The sequence below is a fragment of the Gossypium arboreum genome, chromosome 5 (assembly GCF_025698485.1).
Source record: "Gossypium arboreum isolate Shixiya-1 chromosome 5, ASM2569848v2, whole genome shotgun sequence".
NCBI classification, from domain to species: domain Eukaryota; kingdom Viridiplantae; phylum Streptophyta; class Magnoliopsida; order Malvales; family Malvaceae; genus Gossypium; species Gossypium arboreum.
In genome coordinates this window covers 74,239,499-74,261,201 of record NC_069074.1, presented here as the reverse complement: position 1 = coordinate 74,261,201, position 21,703 = coordinate 74,239,499, and the positions used below count along the sequence as shown (strand labels likewise).

Sequence of the window (21,703 nt, the reverse complement as noted above, 5' to 3'; positions counted from 1 at the left end):
CCGACTAGGGTCAATTTTAATGTCATGAGCTAGGCCTCCATTATATGATAAAGCACTATCTTTGCCAAGTGGAGAGTTATGGCGAGGTGGGTCGAGTTAATCCCCACATGGGGTGTTGGTTGGTACGGGTGGAGAGTAGCGGATGGTGGGTTGAGTAGTCTCCCCAAATGGGTTGCATTCTCTCATTGACATTACATGTGATATTGAAATGGGCCTATGGGCCATACCATTTACAGTAAAGGCTTCGGCCCAGTAATATGAAATATGAAAAGGCTTCGGCCCAGTGTTATGAAATATGAAATATGAAAAGGGCTACGGCCCACTACATGTTGAGATTGGATTTGGGGCTTAGGCCCAACAGGCTATTATTGTTTTGGGCTCTGAAAGAGGCTTGTTGCACACTGAGTTTCCAAACTCACCCCCTTTCCTTAACCTTGCAGGTGAGCCTTAATGTGGGAACTTGGGTCGGAGGGGATTCAGAGTAGCCACGGTGATCGCCTTTGGACTTTTAAATAAGCGTTGGTTTTCATTAAATTTCCTTTAATTATTATTTATTTTTGGGTTGTAATAAGGCCATTTTAACTTTCCTTTTATTTCTTTTTGAGATTATTTTAATTTTAATAACTTTAAACCTGGTTGATAATTATTCAAATGGGCTAGACTTAGGACGTGTTTTCAAAACGATACTTTTTTTTCAAAATATCTCAACACCACGATTAATCGATTTATCAAAGACGTCCACTTAAACAAATTTAAACTCGATATAACAAAGTGTGGATATGGTTGTGGGCATGTCTAGGATTGGATCCAATCAAAGAGCTTGGTACTTAAGCAGCCTTCATGGCTCACCTCCTCTGTCGCGGATACCTACCTGGTGCCCAACTTCCATACACTTTGTTAACTCAATAAAATATATGGTTTTTAAAACACTAAAACGGAACGTGGGTTTTCAACTCCAATGTGGCACGTCAGATTCGGCCATAACGTCTGGGCCGGGTTTGGGGTGTTACAATTTAGCTAAGCTAGCAAACCCTAGCAGCAAGAAGTGTCGTAGCCCCCAGCCTTCAGCATCGTACGGCCTCCTTACGCCACAACCACGACCACGCCTCCGTACGCTCCATACACGCACCTCTATAGCCCGTACCTGCACACCAAACACAAGAGGACAACAACAAATACAGAAAAAATAGAAAAATTGTATTTTTTTATTTTATTTGATTTTTCTTTTTGCCTATAAAGCCAAGGGATTTCATTGTTGTAAGGGTTACGCATATTGAATAGAAAAATATAAAAGAAACCAAGAAATAGAAGGTGATTTCAAATTTCATTTGCTCATGTTTCGAATTTTTTCTTTGTTCCTGCTTAAGGATTCTTTTGCATGAAAAGAAAAATAAAAAGAAAGGGACTTACTTTTGTTTTGGCCCTTTCGAATCCTTGCTTACTTCGTCGTAAATCGAAGTTTTAGGTGAGGACTTTGAGGCTTTTGAGCAAAACCTCAGATTCGCGATTGGACGAAGCCGGATTAGGCTTTCCCGTGATAACCGTCGGCTAAACATGGAGGCCAAACGGCAGTCGGAGGGTGGCTCTTGGTTCGACCGAATGAGAGGGGAAGGGAATGGCTCTAGGATTTGTTGGGTTCTTTTTCAAATGGCTAATAGTTAACTTAGGGTTTCTTTAATTGTGTTTTATGAAACATATGAAACGACGTCGTTTTAAGCCAATCCCAATGGCTACAAAACGGCACCGTTTCAAGAGCCATGACCTGATGACTCGACCCGTGCCCAGATAGGATCCGCGCTTTGGTCTTTGAGGGTTAATTACATGAGAAATCATTCCTTGTTGCATTATCATTTATTTGAGTTGTATTTGCTTTTTCTTGTTTTTTTAATTTGTCCCTATAATTTGTATATAGATGCAATTTGGTCTGCACTTCAATGCTACGTTTTGGGGTCTGGAACATTTCCAATTTTGATCCCCGCACATCTGTGCGCATTGCGCTTTAGTCCTTCTTTTAATTTTAGTAGTTTATTTTATTTATCAAGTATCCTTTTTAGTTTAATTTTATTTTAATTGAGTCCTTTTGATTTGTATAATTCATTATTTTTTTAAAATTAACTTAATATTTATTTTTATATATGTATATACATATTTTTTGAGTTATCATGATAAACCCCTTTTTATATAAAATCTTTATTTTAAAGTTTTTTATCGTATTGTTTTAAAAATTTTGTATAATACTTCATTTAAATATTCTTATATATTATTATGCATCGTAGTTCATGATACACTTAGTTTTTATTCTACATATATATTATTAATTCTATGTTACTTTATATACATAATCTCTTTTAAATCTACTTATATATATATATTTTAAACCTTATGTATATATAATATATTTTATTATACATTTTTTCATTTAAAACCTTTCATATTGTATATGTTATTTAAATTATTTTTCTTTTTTTTGTATGTATATGGTCAACTTTAAATAGATATATCATTTTAAAAATATTTTGTATATTATTTGAATCAAATTTCTCCTTTTGTAATATCTATTTTAATTATCGTTATGTATATCCTTAGTTTTTTATATAAATTATTTCAAATTTTACATGTGTTATTCATTTATAATTTTCCATATAATTTTTACATCGTTTCGCATCGTATTAGTTCCTAGTGTCTATATTGTTTGGTATATTATGTGGGGCTTTTGGTTTTCATATTATTAATACATTATAGTTTCATATTGCCCATTAGTCTCTTGTGTTGCTCTTTTATATATGCTTGGAAGCTTACTATAATCTTTATGCTTATTTGTTTCTCTAATTAACTATATTACTAGTTTTCATTGTTTGAATTATAAATATTTGGATATGAGCTTAATGTTATTTTGTAGATGTCAATTTGTTTTTATACTATTTTTCATTCATTAATAGAGTTTGCTATCATGTATATTGTCTCATGTTTATAATTTCGCCTTTCATTCGCAATTGACTCATTGGGATTTTTAACTTATTAATTCAAACTAATTATTCCATTTTATTTCAAGTCAAGTTAATGCGTTTTGAGCTAGTTCTACAATTGTTTATTTGAAAATTTATTAAAACAAAGGTAATGATTGATGTTTGGGAACTCGAGGAATCGTGCCCTACCGTGCTGGGTTTCGATTTTCCATTTGTCCAAAATAATCAAGTATTCCTTTGAAATTTCATCTGTATTTTCTAAATTCTAAAACAAGACAATGTCCAATATTTGGAAATTCGAGAAATCGTGCCCTACCGTGTTGGGTTTCGGCTTTTCGTTAGCCTAAATAATTGGGCATCCTTTTGTAATTTTCAACGTATGAGCTTTTGGAAGTCAAGAATTAATCGTGGTTTCGAAGGTATAAAGGATCGTGTCCTATCGTGCTGGATGTGATGCTGTATTCGTTTGAAACAAGAGAATTTTGACGACCAACTTGAGCCATTTGGATGTTTTAAAAGAAATCATATTTCAAAGGATTTTTTTAAAAAATATTAGATGTAAGGATAGTATTTAATCAATTTGGTACCAATTTTGGGTGTAGCGAGGGTGCTAATGCTTCCTCGCACGTAATCGGCTCCCGAAACTATTTTTTCGAATTTCGTAGGCCAAAGTTGATTTAAATAGAGTAAAATGTTTTATCAAGTGATCCAATCACACCTGAACAAAAGGATTGGTGGCGACTCCACTCGTTTTTAGGTCGATCCCCATTTTTTTGTCAAAGAATTGATTTTTTTTTTTTGAAAATCATGATTCTTTTGATTGCTTTTGTTTGAATGATTGTTGTGGTTCGGGTCTTGTAGAACAATATTGCATTGTATTGCACAACCGTTGTGGTTATACCTTTAAGTGAGAGTAAGAAACTATGCCTTCGTGAGGTTTTCACCTCCGCATGGGCTAATGGATTGCTTTCGGGATACATCTGTACCTATGATTTCGTGAGATTTTCATCTCCGCATGGTCATAGGGAAATGTATTCCCATGAACCGAACTCGATCTATATGAGCCTATAATGGGTGAGGATTGAGGAATCTACTGGTTCAGGTACCTTCTCTTTAGAACCGAACCACATATAATGAACTTTAAGAGCTATCCTTAGGTAGAGCTGTGTTAAGCCTTAGTAGTTGCCCATATCTGTGTTCTGATTATTTTTGGTTTTTGCTTGTATTTTATTATTAATATTTGATACTGACTTGTTGTGTTTTGTTTTCATTGTGTTTTGCATAACATTGCATACTAAAGGAGGTGTTGGTTCGTATTCGATTAATAAGTTAGAAGATTTAACATGGGGAATGAATTTCTTGATAAAGTTGAGGATAATACGACCGTCCGTGCATGGTCAGAGAAGTTACAATCAGAGAAAGTGGATAGCCTGGCAGAAGTATATACATCAGAGTTGCAGAAATTCACTCGCATCAATGTAACGCAGAATGAGTTTACAAGAGTTGAGAGATATATGGGCTCGTTCGGATGAGGGAACCAAACAGTTGTTTTATCAGAGCTATGGTGATATAGCCTACTTGCTCGATATTAAGGTGGACAAGCATCTGTTCCGAGTTATGGCCCAGTTTTGGAATTCTGCTTACAATTGTTTCACTTTTGGAGAAGTAGATTTGGTGCCTACCGTGGAGGAATATACTACCCTGCTGAGGTGTCCAAAAGTTTAAGTCAGAAAAGCTTATGCTAAGGTTTTTAATGGTCCAACTTTTGTGAATAAATTGAGGAATATTTCGGGGATGAGCGAGCCTTGGGTCACTGCTCGAATTCAACAAAAGGGGGATAGTAAATGTATTCCTTAGGAGAATTTGAGAGATTTGGTTTTGTAACACCCTTCGCCCATATCCGACGCTAGGATGGGGTTCGTGGTGCTACCAGACTTAAACTCAACTAACTAAACAAAATTAGGCCGTGAAATCGCAAATAATTTAAAACTTTCCTTTTCACAAACAATCTTCCCCTAACATGGGCTCACAAGCCCAAGACGTTCATCCGGGATGGTTCGAAACCTAATCGAGAACTCATGAAAAACTTAGAAAAATTTCATGCAACAAAGCTCCACACGCCTGTGTGGGTATAGAGCACACGATCGTGTGCTAGGGACACACCCGTGTCCCGAACCCATGTCTGAAAACCTGGACATTCTGCCAAAACCACACGGCCCAAGCACACAGTCGTACCCTATAACCGTGTCATTAACACGGCTAAGACACATGGCCGTGTCTCTTGCCCGTGTACTACTAGCATGCATACCGACTTTGTGACACAGCATGGACACACGCCCGTCTAGCCTACCCGTGTGCTAAAATGACTTTAAAAATTTAAGTGCAGGGGATGCACATTCATAACACATGCTCATGGGTGTGAACCGTGTGTCACACACGGCCTAGACACATGCCCGTGTGTCTTACCCGTGTGGACAAATTAGGCTATTTCCCAAGCCCTTTTGTCACCCATTTTACACAACCTACACAAGATCATTACAATATATAAATCTCATCACAATGGGCACTAATTCATCCATAGAAAGGACATTATATGCATTCATCAAAATGAATAATAGCCATTATTCCAAGCTTGGTTACAAAATGAAGGGCCTTTGACTTAAGCCAAAATACATGAATCATTCTCTTAATACAACATCCTAGTCTAGCCCTATACATGCCACTTTCAAAAATATAAATCAAACTATACCAAGTATTACGACTGATAGTGTGATCGATATCTCTGACTGTAAGGGATCCTTAAGCTAGCTTGATAACACTGAAAGAAGAGGGTAAGCATAAAGCTTAGTAAGTTGTATATAAATAAATATACAATAACAATCTCACCATTAGTCATCATACTTATAGCTCAAAGGTGAACATAATTTAACTTACACATTATCATCTACTCGAATCACATTCTCTAATTTAAGCTCGTAACTCATGCTTACCATATAGGTACCTGTATCACTCACAGCATGATTATTCTTTCTTTATCCAATTGATCTATAACTCTCATCATTGAAACGTTTGGAATACTATTGGATATTCTATGAACCTTCAACATGGGATATATTGTCGATGCCATATCCCAGACATGGTCTTACACTGGCTCTCATATACGCGTGCTGATGCATGTCCCAGACATGTCTTACACTAGCACAACTCTTAGCCGATGCGTGTCCTAGACACGTCTTACACTGGCTATCTCTGTCGAGGCCGATGCATGTCCCAGACATGTCTTACACTGGCACTTATCTTTATGCTGATGCCATGTCCCAGACATGGTCTTACACTGGCTATCATAGTATGGCTGATGCATGTCCCAGACATGTCTTACACTGGCGCACAAATCACCCAATGCCTTGGCACGAATATCCAGTTCGTATTCTAATGTTTCAACAGGATATTTCTATTATCTCTAATATTACTAGGCATTCTCAATTCATAAATTAACGATTCATACAATATCAATTCAATGGCGATATAAATACAAGTATTAACAATGTAGTGTATCATTTACATCAACTTACCTCGATTTACAAAAAGTACTTGGCTATTCGGTTTAGTCGGTTTGCTTGGCCTTCCCCCGATCTAGGTTCGGATTTGGTAAATCTTGATCTATAATAGCAATATACACTCATTTAGTCACTAATTACAATTAGGCAATTACAAATTCACATCTTTGGTAAAATGACCATTTTGCCCCTATGCTCGAAAATCGATTTTCATCAAATTTGCTTGTATCTTAGGCCTAAATGAACTATTTTTACTCTTATAGCAACTTCAAATTCTCATTATTTCACCTACTTACTAACTATTTTACAACTTATACAAAATAGTCCCTTTTGGTGTTTTCATGCTAACACCTTTTACAAAAGTTGTTTATAACACAACTAGGACTCATATTCCTCCATAAAAACTCAATAAAAATCACAAATCCTTTCATGGCAACACTCTAAACTCTTGACCATTTTGCAAGATATCACCCTCATTTGAAAACTCATGCTTCAAGGGTCTCAAAAATGCAAAAATCATCAACAAAGGGTGTGAGGATCACTTACTTGTGAGGGCTTTTAGTTGCTGAAAGTTTTCAGCCTTTAAAACTCCATTTTTGCTGATATTTTTGGTGGAGAAGAGAGATGGAGAAGAAAGAAATGATAGCTAGGCTTTTAGGCATTATTTTATCACCAAATCATGACGTCATCCACCTAATACTTTGACTATTTGCTTAAAATCATCCACATGGCCGACCAACACTAATAAAAGGGTGAAATTTCCCTTTAAAAGCCCTCAATTTAATTTCTTAAGCTATTTAACTCATTTAGGTACTAAAATACAACTTTTGCCTTTTATACGATTTAGTCCTCTTTCAAAATTGGGCTAGAAAACCTTAAAATTAACTCATCAAATTTTTCATGCACTAATAAAATCATACTTTAACCTCATAAAAATAATAAAATAAATTTTCTAACTTTAGATTTGTGGTCTCGAGACTACTGTTTCGACTAGGCCCTAAATCGGGTTGTTACAGGTTTTAACACATCCGGATGAAAGGAGGAGGGTCGATATCTTTGCCTTAAGCATCTATAGATTGGTGATTTTTCCTAAGGCTTTAAGGCATGTGGATGAGGCAGTCATTGACTTATTCGATCGTCTTGAGAAGGGAATCACACATGTACCTGCAATACTGGCTGAGACGTTTAGATCCTTGAGCATGTGTCGGAAAGCAGGCGAAGGAAGATTTATTGGATGTGCACAGCTGTTGTTGGTGTGGTTTCATGGTCACTTTTGGAAGGTGAACAAGGTTTCTTACAGGGCCTTCTCTAAAAGTTACTCCACATTAAAAGAAGAGGCAGGTATGCAAAGGAGATATGATATCTTAGAGGAGAAGTGGATGGAAATTCTTCAAAACCGCAAGGAGGGGGATATAGAGTGGAGAGCTTTTTGGATGGTTCCTGATGAGATCCTGTATCAATTTGGGAACTTTGATTGGGTACCATTGTTAAGAATTTGGGGAGCTACTGGGTATACTCCTTTGCTTGCATTAAGGCAGTATAAATCGAGGCAGTTTATACCCACGACTTACGGGCTAGCTCAGTGTGAATTCCCATATAAAGGTGACCATTATAAGAAGAAGGTTCGGGAAATTTCTAATGCCTGGAAGAAAACTTATTGGATGAAGAGGTTGGCTGTTGGTTCCATGGTGACACTTGAATACAATAAATGGTTTAGGGAAAGGGTCAACGATAATAGTCCTAGATCAAGGTCAAAAGGTACCCAACCAATGGAGGAACAATTACAAGTTGCCCCGTCAGAGTTGGAGATCATAAGACAAGACTTCGAAAAGAAGAGTTCTGAGCTAAGGAAAAGGATTGAGCAGTTGGAAGGGGAAAAAATGAATTTGAGATTAGACGTAGATGTTCAGAAGTCAGAGGCTGAGAAGTTGTGAAAAGGGAAAAGTAAGACGAAGAGGATCTGGATAGTTTGAAGACAGATTATAAGAAGTTACATCTATTGATGAGGATTGCTAGGTTAGGGAAAACTTTAGAATAGTGGCGTTAAAGAAATTCGAGAGGAAAAGACCAAGGTTGACCGGTGGGAAAGGAAATTCCAAGAGGCTCAGGCATGAAATGAGGACCTAGAGAAGAGTCTGTCAGAAAGTAGAAATGAATGAGGTGAATTAAGGGCTAGAGTGGCAAAACTCGAGAAATCTCTTCATTAGTACCAAAGCCGTAATACCGCGATGGAGTTGAGAGCAAGCTTGAGTAAGGTAGAAGAAACGAAAGAAAAAATAGAAGAATTAGAAGCGTCATTACAAAGCTGTGAGATGCGGATTGAGTTTTTCAAAGCAAGTGAGGAGCGTTGGAAGGAACAGCTTTACCATTCGCAAAACCAAGTCAGAAACAGGGATTACGTCATGGGAGAAGCCGTAACCCAGATTTGGGAGGTAGCCGATTACTTGTAAGCTTTAGCGGTACAAGTGGACATATTGAGCATGAAGTACGAGTTGGAGTCAGATCGGGAGCAGGAGCTAGCCTCGTTACTTAGGAAAATTAAGGCTCTGAGCATTAGGGCGAAGTCTTATTTGTAACTCAGTTTTATGTAAAGAATTTTGTTTTCTAGTAAAGTTTTCTAAATGGAATTGAATCAGAATATATGCCTCCTTTACATTCATGCATTTGTATTGCATTACATCATATGCGTTAAAGGCTATAAAAAGATTCTACTTAATGAAAAATTATTTCAGTAATCTGGAAACCAACAAAAACCAACCAAGTACACACCCCTACGGCACAAGGAAAAAAACCAAGTCAATAGACAAAAGACTAGAAAAATTGGAGCAAATGCAAAAGGACATGCAGGAGCAAATGCAGACACAGATACAAGAGCAGCTAGCTAAGATCCAACAAGAGATGATGGATCAAATGATACAGTCCCAAAGAAACATGATGGCTCAATTGTCCCAACTGCTGGTAGGGAAGATGGATAAAAGGAAAGGCCCCATGGACAATGTTGGGGAAAATAACGAAGACCTTCAATATCCTCCTGGTTTTACTCCAACATATGCACAGACACAACCTGAGATAAACCCACGGAGATGATCTGTTACAATCAGGCCTCAATAGATTCAGGCTGGAGCTTCGATACCAATGAATTTCCAAGCTGGCTCAGGCTCTAACCCTGCTAATAACTCGAATAATCCACCTGTTCCTGATTTGGATGAAGTTGCGGAAGAGGAACAAGCAAGGATAGAATTACAAAAGCAATTAGAGGAATGGTGTAAATGGATGGAGGAAAAATTCAAAGCAATGGAAAGCGCTAATAGTCATCATGGAATTGACGCTAAGGATTTGAGTTTGGTTTCAGACTTAGTCCTTCCCTCCAAGTTCAAAATGCCAGAATTTGAAAAGTAAAATGGAACGAGTTGCCCTGAAGCTCATATTACCATGTTTTGCAGAAGAATGACTGGGTATGTTAACAACGTTTAACTATTGATTCATTGCTTCTAAGACAGCTTAGTGGGGGCAGCATCTAAGTGGTACAAACAGCTGAGTCATACCAGGATTAGTTCATGGAAAGATTTGGCACAAGCGTTCATAAAGTAGTACAACCGTGTGACGGATATGACTCCTGACAGGATTACTCTATAGAATATGGAGAAGAAACCAAATGAAAGTTTCAGACAATATGCGCAAAGATGGAGAGAAGTTGCCATACAAGTTCAGCCGCCGCTTTTAGAAAAAGAAACCACGATACTCTTTATCAACACTTTAAAGGCCCCGTTCATTACACACATGCTGGGAAGCGCCACAAAAAGCTTCTCAGACATGGTAATGACTGGAGAAATGATTGAGAATGCAATAAAAAGTGGAAGGATAGAGGCAGGAGAGAATACCAAAAGGCTAGCCCCGCGGAAAAAGAAAAATGAGGTGAGCAATACGAACATGAGGTACTCAAAATCGTTTACCGTTAATCAACCGAGAGCAGTGACTACTGGGAGTCAAGGTTCGTTAAGACAAGAATCTGACACAAAGCAAAATACTGAGAAGTTTCAATTTACGCCTATCCCGATGTCATATAGGGAATTGTATCAAAGTTTATTCGATGCACATGTGGTGGCCCCTTTTTACTTAAAGCCATTACAACCCTTATACCCCAAATGGTACAACGCAAACGCTCAATGTGACTACCATGAGGGAATTCCGGGACATTCAATAGAAAACTGCACTGCCTTTAAGAAAGTAGTTGAAAGACTTATTAAAGTGGGCATTGTGAAGTTTGATAATGCACCACTGCAAAAAATCTGTTACCTAATCACGCCGATGGCAGGGTAAACGCGATAAGTGAAAATATGGGGAGAAAGATCAAGGCAGACATTACAGAAGTAAAAACTCCTTTGAAATGGGTTTGGAAGGAGATGGCAAAAAGGGGTTAGTTATTTCGGATCCATAAAGGAACGATAAAAAGATAGAGAGCTACTGTGAATTCCATCATGAAGAGGGGTATGAAATTAAAAAATGTGAAGAGTTTAGAGCTTTGATTCAGGGCCTGATGGACAATAAGGAGATATAATTTTATGAAGAGATTAAAGAAGAGGGGTGTATATGCACGTCAGAATCAAAGTTAAAGGGCCCAAAAGTCAATTATCCTGTGGTCATCATTACACATCTGAAAAATGAGGCGGGAATTCAAATGGCACTGAAGGTTATAATTCAGAAACCAACGGCTTTCTCTTACGAGAACAACAAAAGGGTCCCTTGGAATTATGATTGTAATGTGACAATCCTAGGGAAGGAGAGTTCAGCTAATGAGGACCAAGATATAGGTTCTCACACGTGTAGTGGAAGTCACTATGATTTGGTAAATACCCAAACAGAACCTATAAAAGGAAAAGCTCCGATAGCAGAACAAAAGAAAAGAAAAGCTATTGAGTCTGAGTTGCTTGTTAATGAACCAGTGAGAGAGGAGGAAGCTAAGGAATTCCTAAAATTTCTAAAACATAGTGAGTATAGCGTGGTGGAACAGTTGCATAAACAACCAGCTCGCATATCTATACTAGCTTTGCTCCTAAGTTTAGAGGTACACCGAAGTGCATTGATGAAAGTGCTAAATGAGACGTACGTGACTAATGATATCTCTGTCAATAAGTTGGATCGGCTGGTTAATAACATAAGTGCTGATAATTTCATCTTCTTCAACGATGATGAAATACCACCAGGAGGTATGGGGTCCACTAAAGCTCTACACATCACTACTAGCTGTAAAGGATACCCATTACCGGGAGTCTTGATAGACAATGGGTCGGCATTGAATGTATTTCCCTTGTCTACATTAAATAGATTACCTGTGGATAGCTCGCACATGAAGGGGTGTTAGAATATAGTGCGAGCATTAGATGGCATAGAAAGAAGAGTCATGGGAAGAATAGAAATACCTTTTTTGATTGGCCCAACTACATATAAGGTGGACTTTTTAGTGATGGATATGAAACCCTCATACAATTGCCTGTTAGGAAGACCTTGGATACATTCAGTAAGGGCAGTGCCTTCATCGTTGCATCAGAAGTTGAAGTTAATATTAGAGGGTCAGTTGATAACGAGAAATGCTGAAGAGGACATCATTGCAGCTGTAAGCAGTGATGCACCATATTTGGAGATAGATGATGAAGTAATCGAATGTTATTTTCGGTCCTTGGAGTTTTTAAATGCAACATTCATCATTGAAGGGAACAAGATTCCAGCACTGAAAATATCCAAAACTACGAGGATGGGTCTACGGTTGATGGTAGGAAAAATGAGCTTTACTTGGAAGGGGACTTGGAAGACATCTCCAGAGAAGAATTGAAGTTCTGATGCTGAAAGAAAAATATGAGAGTTTTGGTTTAGGATTTAGGCCAGATGCAAGACAAAGGAAGAAAGAATTAGAAAAAAGGCAACAGAGAAGAAAGACACGATTGAATGGTGAAGAAATCAAGTGGGAACCCATGGTAATCCCTCACATATAGAAGACTTTTGTATCGAGAGGGATTATTCATCCCGAACAAAGGATGTTAGAGAAAAAAGACATTGAAGAAATGTTGAAAAATATTCACATCAATACCATATTCGAATAAGCAACTGAAGAAGGGACCTTGTTAGATATTCGTCCTTATGAACCTAGGAGTGTTCTAGGCAACTGAACTGCAAAAGACATTCCTATAGTATTTAGAGCTTACTCAGAGTAATGTTCAAAACAATCTTGTTGCTTTAAGCTTAGAGGCAATAAGAATTTCTTTGTGAAATAGACTCATGTTCAAACATCATTATTTCAATGAAGTACATTTTCGCTATAATTTGAGCAAATATTCTTTCATTCTTTCCAAAAGTAATTGTTTTATTCTTTTCATCGGAGTAATTATTTTGGACCTTTTAGACTTTCTTCAATCATTCCTTCATAATCATACCTTGTAAACAATAATTCTTTAATTCATTCATTCTTTGTATATTTTTGTACCTATAATAGGTCCCTAGATATCAATGCCATGAGTGATGCTGCTACTGACTTAGAATCACTTTTTGAGCAAGACATGTGTTTAGAGGGATCTCAGGACTTTGAAGATGACAGAAATTGTGACTTATATCTGGACTTGTTAAGGATGGTAGAACATAAGGAAAGGCAAATTCTGCACCATAAAGAGGTAGTGGAGGTGGTGACTTTAGAAGAAGGAAAAGCTATAAAAATTGGAACGTACATAACCGAAGAAACAAAGCGAGACCTTGTTGGGTTGCTTCAAGAATTTAAAGATGTCTTCGCATGGTCCTACCAGGATATGCCCAGGTTGAGCACTGATATTGTAGTACATTGCCTTCGTATAAAAGAAGATTGTAAGCCAATTCAACGACAACTTCGAAACATGAGGCCAAACATTGTGCTAAAAATAAAGAAGGAAGTCAAGAAACAATTTGATGCTAGATTCCTGCGGGTGGTCAAATACTTAGAATGGGTAGCCAACATTGTACCTGTTCCTAAAAAAGATGGGAAAGTACGAATGTTGTTGATTATAGAGACTTAAATAAGGCTAGCCCAAAAGACAACTTCCCATTGCCTAACATTGATACTCTAGTGGATAACACGGCGGGCTACTCATTGTTCTCCTTCATGGATGGCTTCTCAGGATACAATCAGATAAAGATGCATCCTGAGGACATGGGAAAGACTACCTTCATAACCTTGTGGGGCACGTTTTGTTATAAGGTGTTGACTTTTGGGCTGAAGAATGTCGGAGCGTCATATCAAAGAGCCATGGTAACCTTATTTCATGATATGATACATAAAGAGATTGAAATTTATGTAGACGATATGATTTCCAAATCCCGAACTGAAGAGGAGAACATCAAAGTGTTAAGAAAGCTATTCTTGAGATTGGGAAAATTTCAGCTAAAGCTTAATCCAGCGAAATATACTTTTGGAGCTAGATTAGGAAAGCTACTAGGCTTTGTAGTTAGTGAAAGCGGAATTAAGATTGGCCCAGACAAAGTTCGGGCTATACAAAAATTGTCTCCACCACGTACTCAAAAAGAAGTTCGAGGCTTCTTAGGAAGACTAAATTATATTGCTCTGTTCATTTTTCAATTAACTGAGAAATGCGATCCCATATTTTGTAAAGCACAACCCAAGAGAATGAGATATGAATGCCAGAGAGCTTTTGATAGGGTTAAAAAGTACTTGTCAAGTCCTCCAATGCTGTTACCTCAAAGCTCAGATAGACCACTAATACTGTATTTAGCAGTGTTTGGTAACTCTATGGGATGTGTGCTTGGTCAGCATGATGAGTCAGGAAGGAAAGAAAAAGGTGATCTATTACTTTAGTAAGAAATTCACCGAATGTGAATTGAGATATTCGCCAATCGAAAAATTGTGTCGTGCTTTGATCTGGACAGCTTAGAGGTTGAGGCAATACATGTTGTACCATACGACCTGGTTAATCTTGAAGCTAGACCTTCTAAAATATATGATGAAGTCAAATGCCTTGAATGGAAGGATGACTAGGTGGCAAATTCTGCTTTCTAAATTTGACATAGTCTACGTGAGTTAAAAGGTCGTGAAAGGGAGCGCAATAGCAGAATTTTTGACTAGTAGAGCTCTAGAAGATTATGAGCCCTTGAATTTTGATTTCCCTAATGAAGAATTAATGTATATGGTGGCTACTGAAGAGGACGTTACAAAAGGTCACCCGTGGAAATTGAACTTTGATGGAGCCTCAAATGCTGTGGGTAATGGAATCGGGGCAGTTTTGGTATCCCCAAATGGAGATCATTATCCATTCACATGTAAATCGGATTTTGATTGCACAAATAATATGGCAGAATATGAAGCATGTATCATGGGACTCCGCGTAGTTGTAGAATGCAAGATCAAGTTGTTGGAGGTATATGAAGATTCTGCGCTAGTGATCTACCAGCTTAAAGGTGAATGGGAGACAAGTTACTCTAAATTGATTAACTATCGAGGCATAGTACCGGGGTTAATTTAGGAGTTTGATGATATTACTTTCAATTATCTCCCGCGAGATGAGAACCAGATGGTGGATGCTCTAGTTACTTTGGCTTTCATGATCAATGTGAGCAAACAAGAAGATGTAAAACTCATTCAGATGAGTATTTGTGAAGCCCCATCTTATTGTTACAACATGGAGGAAGAGGAGAGAGATGATCACCCTTGGTATCAAGATATATTGCAATATGTGAGAAATCGTGAGTACCCTGATCAGAAAACTGAGAATGATAAAAGAACGTTGAGAAGACTAGCCTATGATTATGTCTTAGATAGGGAAATACTTTATAAAAAAAGAAAGGATCAAGTACTATTGAGATGTGTGAATGTTGTGGAAGCCAAGAAAATTTTGGAAGAAATTCACGAAGGCGTTTGTGGAACACATGCTTATGGCTTCACAATAGCTGGACAAATTATGAGATTCGGATATTATTGGTCTACCATAGAAGGAGACTACATTAACTATGCCAAGAAATGTCACAAAAGTCAAATTTATGGTGATAAAATTCATGTACCTTCTTCGCCTTTGCACGTTATGACTTCCCCATGGCCGTTTTCTATGTGGGGCATGGATGTCATAGGGCTAATCTCATCGAAGGCTTCAAATGGGCATCGATTTATCTTTGTGGTCATTGACTATTTCACCAAGTGGGTAGAAGCGGCCTCATATGCTAATGTTACAAAATTGGTAGTGAGCAAATTCCTGAAAAAGGAGATCATATGTTGATATGGGATACCTGAAAGGATCATATCTAACAATGCATTAAATTTGAACAATAGCACAATAGTAGAGGTCTGCAGTCAGTTTAAGATTAGACACCATAATTCATCACCATATCGCCCAAAAATGAATGGGGCAGTGGAAGCAGCCAATAAAAATATCAAGAGGATTGTGGGAAAAATGACCGAAACTTACAGAGATTGGCGTGAGAAGTTACCATTCGCTCTTTATGCTCATCGAACATTTGTCAAAACTTCTACTGGGGCAACGCCTTTCTCATTGGTCTATGGAATGGAAGCAGTTCTACCCATTGACGTGGAGATACCTTCTCTCTGAGTTTTGTCAGAGTTGAAGTTAGATGAAGCAGAATGGATACAGTCTCGATATGATCAGTTGAATTTGATTAAGGAGAAGAGGCTAAGAGCTATTCAGCATGGTTAGATGTATCAAAAAAGAATGATGCAGGCTTATGACAAAAAGGTTCACCCAAGAGAGTTTCATGAGGGAGATCTAGTTCTAAAAAAGATCTTTCCTATACAAAAGGATTTTATAGGAAAATGAATGCCAAATTGGGAGAGGCCTTATGTGGTGAAGAAAGCTTTCTCCGGAGGAGCATTAATCCTAGCCAAAATAGATGGAAAAAATTTGTCTAATCCAATGAATTCAGACTCAGTCAAAAAGTATTACACTTAAAGAGGAAAAGAGGCCAAAGTGAAAACCCGCGAAGGGTGCTTTGAGACCTTTCTAAAAAAAAAGGAGAGGCTAAGGTGAAAACCCATAAAGGGCGCCTTGAGACCAAAGGGGATTTGAGTTGAAAACCCGAAAAGGGCAGCCCAGTTGTTGATCAAAGATGGGGAAGGCGATGATCTTGCTATACCTAAATTGATAAGGAAAGGGTATGCTGCATCTTGGGGCAATGACAAAGTACTTCTGATCTCCTAAATACATGTCAAGTCTAAATTGGTCTTCAGGAAGTTCGTATAGAAAAACTCTCGCTGCGATATCAGGGGCACCTAGTCTTCACCTTATTCATAATAAATTGGCTATCTTTGAAATATTTTTCTTTTCGAGATATGCATCCCCAATAGACTTTCATTTTTATCTTCGATAATTTATTCATTTCGAATTTGCTCTAATTAAATTCCATTCTTATCCATTGCTATGGTTTGTTGCAAGCATGTTGCATTAAAATAATGATTAATGGATTAATAATACTTTCACAAAAGGAGTTTTGTGTATTACTTTGGAAAGCTTATAAATAATACAAGAATCTGAAATAGGACTATTGTTTAGAACTTACCAAGCTTAAGAAATTATCTGAGGAGGAAGGATTTAAGTTGAGACCATCTCTTAGGAAGGATTTAAGTTGAGACCATCTCTTTGGATATTTTGGTCCAAAAATAGTGATCGAACAAAAGACGAGATATTGAGTCAATGATATAATGTCGATGGAAAATGATCAATATAAAGGGCGGCCGCTCTCGAGAAAAGAAAAATGATATTTTACATCCATGAAAATATCAGACATATACATCTGGCCATGACACCCGAGGAATGGTGTAACAGACCAAATTGACAGGGGAAAATTCAGATCATAGACCCTTGAGTTGCGGTGGGATGAATAGAAGAAACTACAAGTTCTATCTCCATAAAGATGCAGTAGAGCAAACCAGTTGAGTAAATAGTGATTATTTTTGGATTTTCTACAAAGGATAATAGCAGAGTAAAGAAGACAGGATAACACGTCAGTGACAGAACCTTGATGAACAACGAGCAATGACAATCCAAATATTAAAAAGAGATCATTCTCATGACATTCTACATTCACGTAAATATCATACACACCTAGTTAGGAGCATTCGATTCATTTCAAGCATAGCATCCTAATCATTTGGCATAAGCATGAGTACATCTGTGACAGCCCTAAATTGACCCTAGTCGGAAAGTGGTTTCGGGACCACGAAACCGAGTCTTATAAATAATTAAAGGTTATATTCTGTGTTTATGATGTGCGTAAATGCTTGTGTGATAGTTACATACTTTAATTTGGTCAGTGTATGTGAAATTTATTAGTAGGGACTTATGTGAGACAATTTAGAAATATGCTAGGCAAGTGTTCAAGTGGCCTATTAATATATGTGGGAAAGTGCTTGTCCTTGCATGTCAAATTAGCCAAATTAAAGCATAGTGGCCGGCCCTGCTATGGGTGGAAACATGTCACAAACATGTTATGTTTGTGACAGCCCAAAATTGACCCTAGTCGGGAGGTGGTTTCGGGACCACAAAACCGAGGCATAAAAATAATTTATAATTTATTTTGATGCCTATAATATGTGTTAATTCATGTGTGACATTTTGATGTTTCGATTTAGAGTTATAAATGTGAATTTCATTAGAAAGGACCTAGTAGTAAACTTTGAAAGTATGATGGGGAAAGGTGTGATGACTAGTTGAACATGCATGCAAAAATAAGGATTTGCATGTCAATTTCCCCAACATGAAGTGGCCGGCCATGGCAAGAGTGGATGGGCAAAACATGTCATGAAACATGTTTTGTTGGTGCATTAGGGTGAAATAATAAAATAAAGAGCATGGGCAAAGAAAGAAAAAAATGGTCTCATCCATGCTTCCCCCACCTTGGCCGTGAGTTGAGAGAAAGGAAAAGAAAAAATTTGGTTCATCCATTCTCATTTTCTTTGGGCTGAAAATTCTAAGAAGGAAGGAAATTTTGCTCCATTTTTAGTTTAGAAGAGATCTAGAAGGAGATTTGGCTATACTTGCATCAAGATTAAGGTATGTTGAGGTTGTGTCATGAGATTCATGCTTGTTTTGGTTGCTAACTTGATGTGCATGCTAGCCATGGTTCAAATCCTTGCTATGCCATGAAAAATGGTATTTGGCCAAGGTTGATATTGTGTTAAAGCCATTGCATGCTAAATGTGAAGCTTGTTGATGATGCATGTAATGATGGATTGACTACTCTTGAAATTTCTTTTTAGTATTCTTGAGTAGGACATTGAATTCTTTGTTTAACCATGACCGAAGTTGAAAGAGTATGGTTGTGATGTATTCGCCATGGTGCATTCATGAGCATGATTTATGCTTGTTACTTGATTGGTAAAATTTGTGTTTGGATGGTTATGAACCCCTTGAGATTGGCCTTGCACCTATATGTGTATACATGTTTGCACATGATGTATTGGCATGACATATATACTATTTCAAGGTATATATTTGCTTGTGATGATGTTTCGGTTATGAAGTACATGAGAGATGTGTATTGAGCTACAATATGTAATGCGTTAGTTAGTAAAATGCATGCTGTTTTGTGTGGTATTAAGTGCATAATTGGCCTCAACATGGACATGCATATTCGCCACATGAGGAGAAATTGGTGTGCATGCATTCGGTTAGAGGCAAGCATATTGATGCCTATTCTTGGCTTAGAAAATTCGCTAAGAGGAATATTAACTAATGTGTTGAGTTCGATTCGTGATTTCGTACATATGCGACTTTGATTCCTAATGAGCATATATATTGGCTAGGTATCTTGAATTCCTCTTCGATGCTCAAATGATAAAACCAATTTATTTGTTAAATTAAGCTCAAGAGCAAAGGGAGCTAAATCCGATAAGGGAAGGAAAAGTCGTCGAATAGCCGTCGAAATCGTTCGACCACGCCCGAGGTAAGTTTTCGAGTATCGAAACTTAGATTTTGATTCGATTGAATGAAGTAATAAGCAATCGAAATTGTGCCTTTGTATGTGGCCATTGAGCGAAATGATATTTTGCTAAGTGAATTGTGCATAAAAGTTGTGTTATGAAATTGAAACAAAGATGTGTATGAATGTTCAAGTGATATCGGGCTAAGCCCAAGGCAATTGTGCGAAGTTATGATATCCGGCTAAGCCCAAGGCAATTGTGCAAATTGTGATATCCGGGTTAAGTCCAAGGCCTTTGTGCGGGTTACCATAACCGGCTATGTCCCAAGGCGTTTGAACGAGTAGCTATATCCGGATAAACTCAAGGTATGTGATTCGAGAACTTTGAACTTGCTGGAAAATTTTCAGTTAATGCACTTGTGAAATTCCCAACAACAAGGTATGTTTTGTGTGCTTCGCACACTATGAGTAAGTGCGTATGAATATTCGCTCTAATGATAAATGAGCTATCGGCATTAACTAGGCCGTTATTTGTGTATGAATATAAGAGTTGGGATTGTGAAGTAAGCATGTCTTTGAGAAATTGTGCATATGAATTATTGTTTAGCTACTTGAATGCTATGCTTTGGTTGTGTGTATATTATGGCTCAAACTTACTAAGCATAAATTGCTTACTCCGTTTCTTTGTTTCTCTGTTTATAGATTTTGCTCGTTAGCGATCGGATTCGGGATCATAGAAGTTGAAGTCAACCACACTATCAAAGCCCTTTTTGGTACTCCTTTAGTTGAGTTTTGGATATGGCATGTATAGGACCACCCTCGGTTGTTTTTAAGTACTTTGTGATGTATATGTGTGCGGCCATGCGAAAATGGTTCGTAAAAGTGGAGTATGGAATTTGACCATATGTGGTTTGTAATTATATTTGGTTTCATGATGTGATTATGGTTTGGAATGAGAGTGTTGGTCACATGATCAGCCATTGGAATGGCTAAATATGATCATATGTGGACCTAAGTATGACTAGACTATAGTTGGTCCATGGGAACTACAATATAGGTAAAGCCTACCTTAAAAACAGAGGCTGCCAGCTGCAGTGACGTGGATGTGAAAAATCACAAAAATTTGTAGGAATGGTGTTAAATAGTGAATAAATTATGTGATCGAACCTTGACGAGTCTATTTTCATATGAAAGTAACGAAACGATCATATGAACAGTATACTGAGAGATATTAAAGTTCTCGTGAGACAGGGCCAGAACTGTTTCTGGGTCCCCTGTCGAGACTTTGAAAATTTACCATAAATTATCCAGAATGAATTAGAAGTCATACCTTATATTTCCAGATTCCTTTTTCAGTCTAGTTTCATTAGAAATAAACGGCATCAGTATTGACACCCTGTACAGAGAGATATTCAAGTTGTAACGCGCGAAGGTCAGTGTAGTCGACCCCTGTAACATGGGTGACTTTAACTAATAAACTGTACCAATTGGCCCGACCAAAAATTCTAGAAAAAAATCCAGGGATGGATATATGAGTCTAAATTCAGGGAAAATTTACGGAATCAGTTTCTGAGTTCTGTAACTCGAGATATGCTTTTTAAGGAAACAGTGACGCAGTTTTCCAGCTTGCCTGGGAATGTCAAGTTGGTCGGTGCTATAAGTGGTTTTGGCTTGTTAACCCCTCGTGTCCGACACCGGCAACGGTCTCGGGTTTGGGGTGTTACAATTTTATTGGTATCAGAGCTACGGTTTAGTCGATCCTAGGACTACCGTGATATGTTTGGGGTCTAGCTATACATGCCATTAAGTGATAATTGATAGTGTGGTGATTTCTGACATTTTGAAATTTGTGTTTGTTTATAGCCATGGATCCCGATCCCAACCGAGCAATAGCTGATGATGTGGAGAGTGTGGCGCCTGCTCTCGCGAAGGGACAGCGCCGCGGACTCTCAACCTATTGCTAGCAATCCGAATGATGAGGCTAAGCAAGCCTTCTATAGCGTGATGAATGATTGGTTCAACCAATACATTCGAACTAACACGGCTGTTCCACAACCTCCATTCCCGACTAATGCAACCCTAGCACCTACAATACCTCCGGTAACTGACCAAATAAGGTCAAGTAAGCCCCCAGTCGACAGAATTCGAAAACATGGGGCTACTGAATTTAAAGCTACGGATAGCGACGATGCCGAGCAAGCTGAATTTTGGTTGGACAACACTATCCGGGTGCTCGATGAGCTATCATGTACACCCGATGAATGCTTAAAGTGTACTATC

General features: G+C 37.8%; 1 protein-coding gene across 1 annotated transcript; it reads left to right on the top strand.

Annotated features, from left to right (window-relative positions):
• Positions 1-4,454: 4,454 nt before the first annotated feature.
• On the top strand, positions 4,455-8,457 carry LOC108451617 (uncharacterized). The gene is made up of 2 exons (XM_017749286.1): positions 4,455-4,685; positions 7,540-8,457. Exons 1-2 carry the CDS (start codon positions 4,455-4,457, stop codon positions 8,455-8,457), a joined length of 1,149 nt encoding a protein of 382 aa, XP_017604775.1.
• Positions 8,458-21,703: the final 13,246 nt, after the last annotated feature.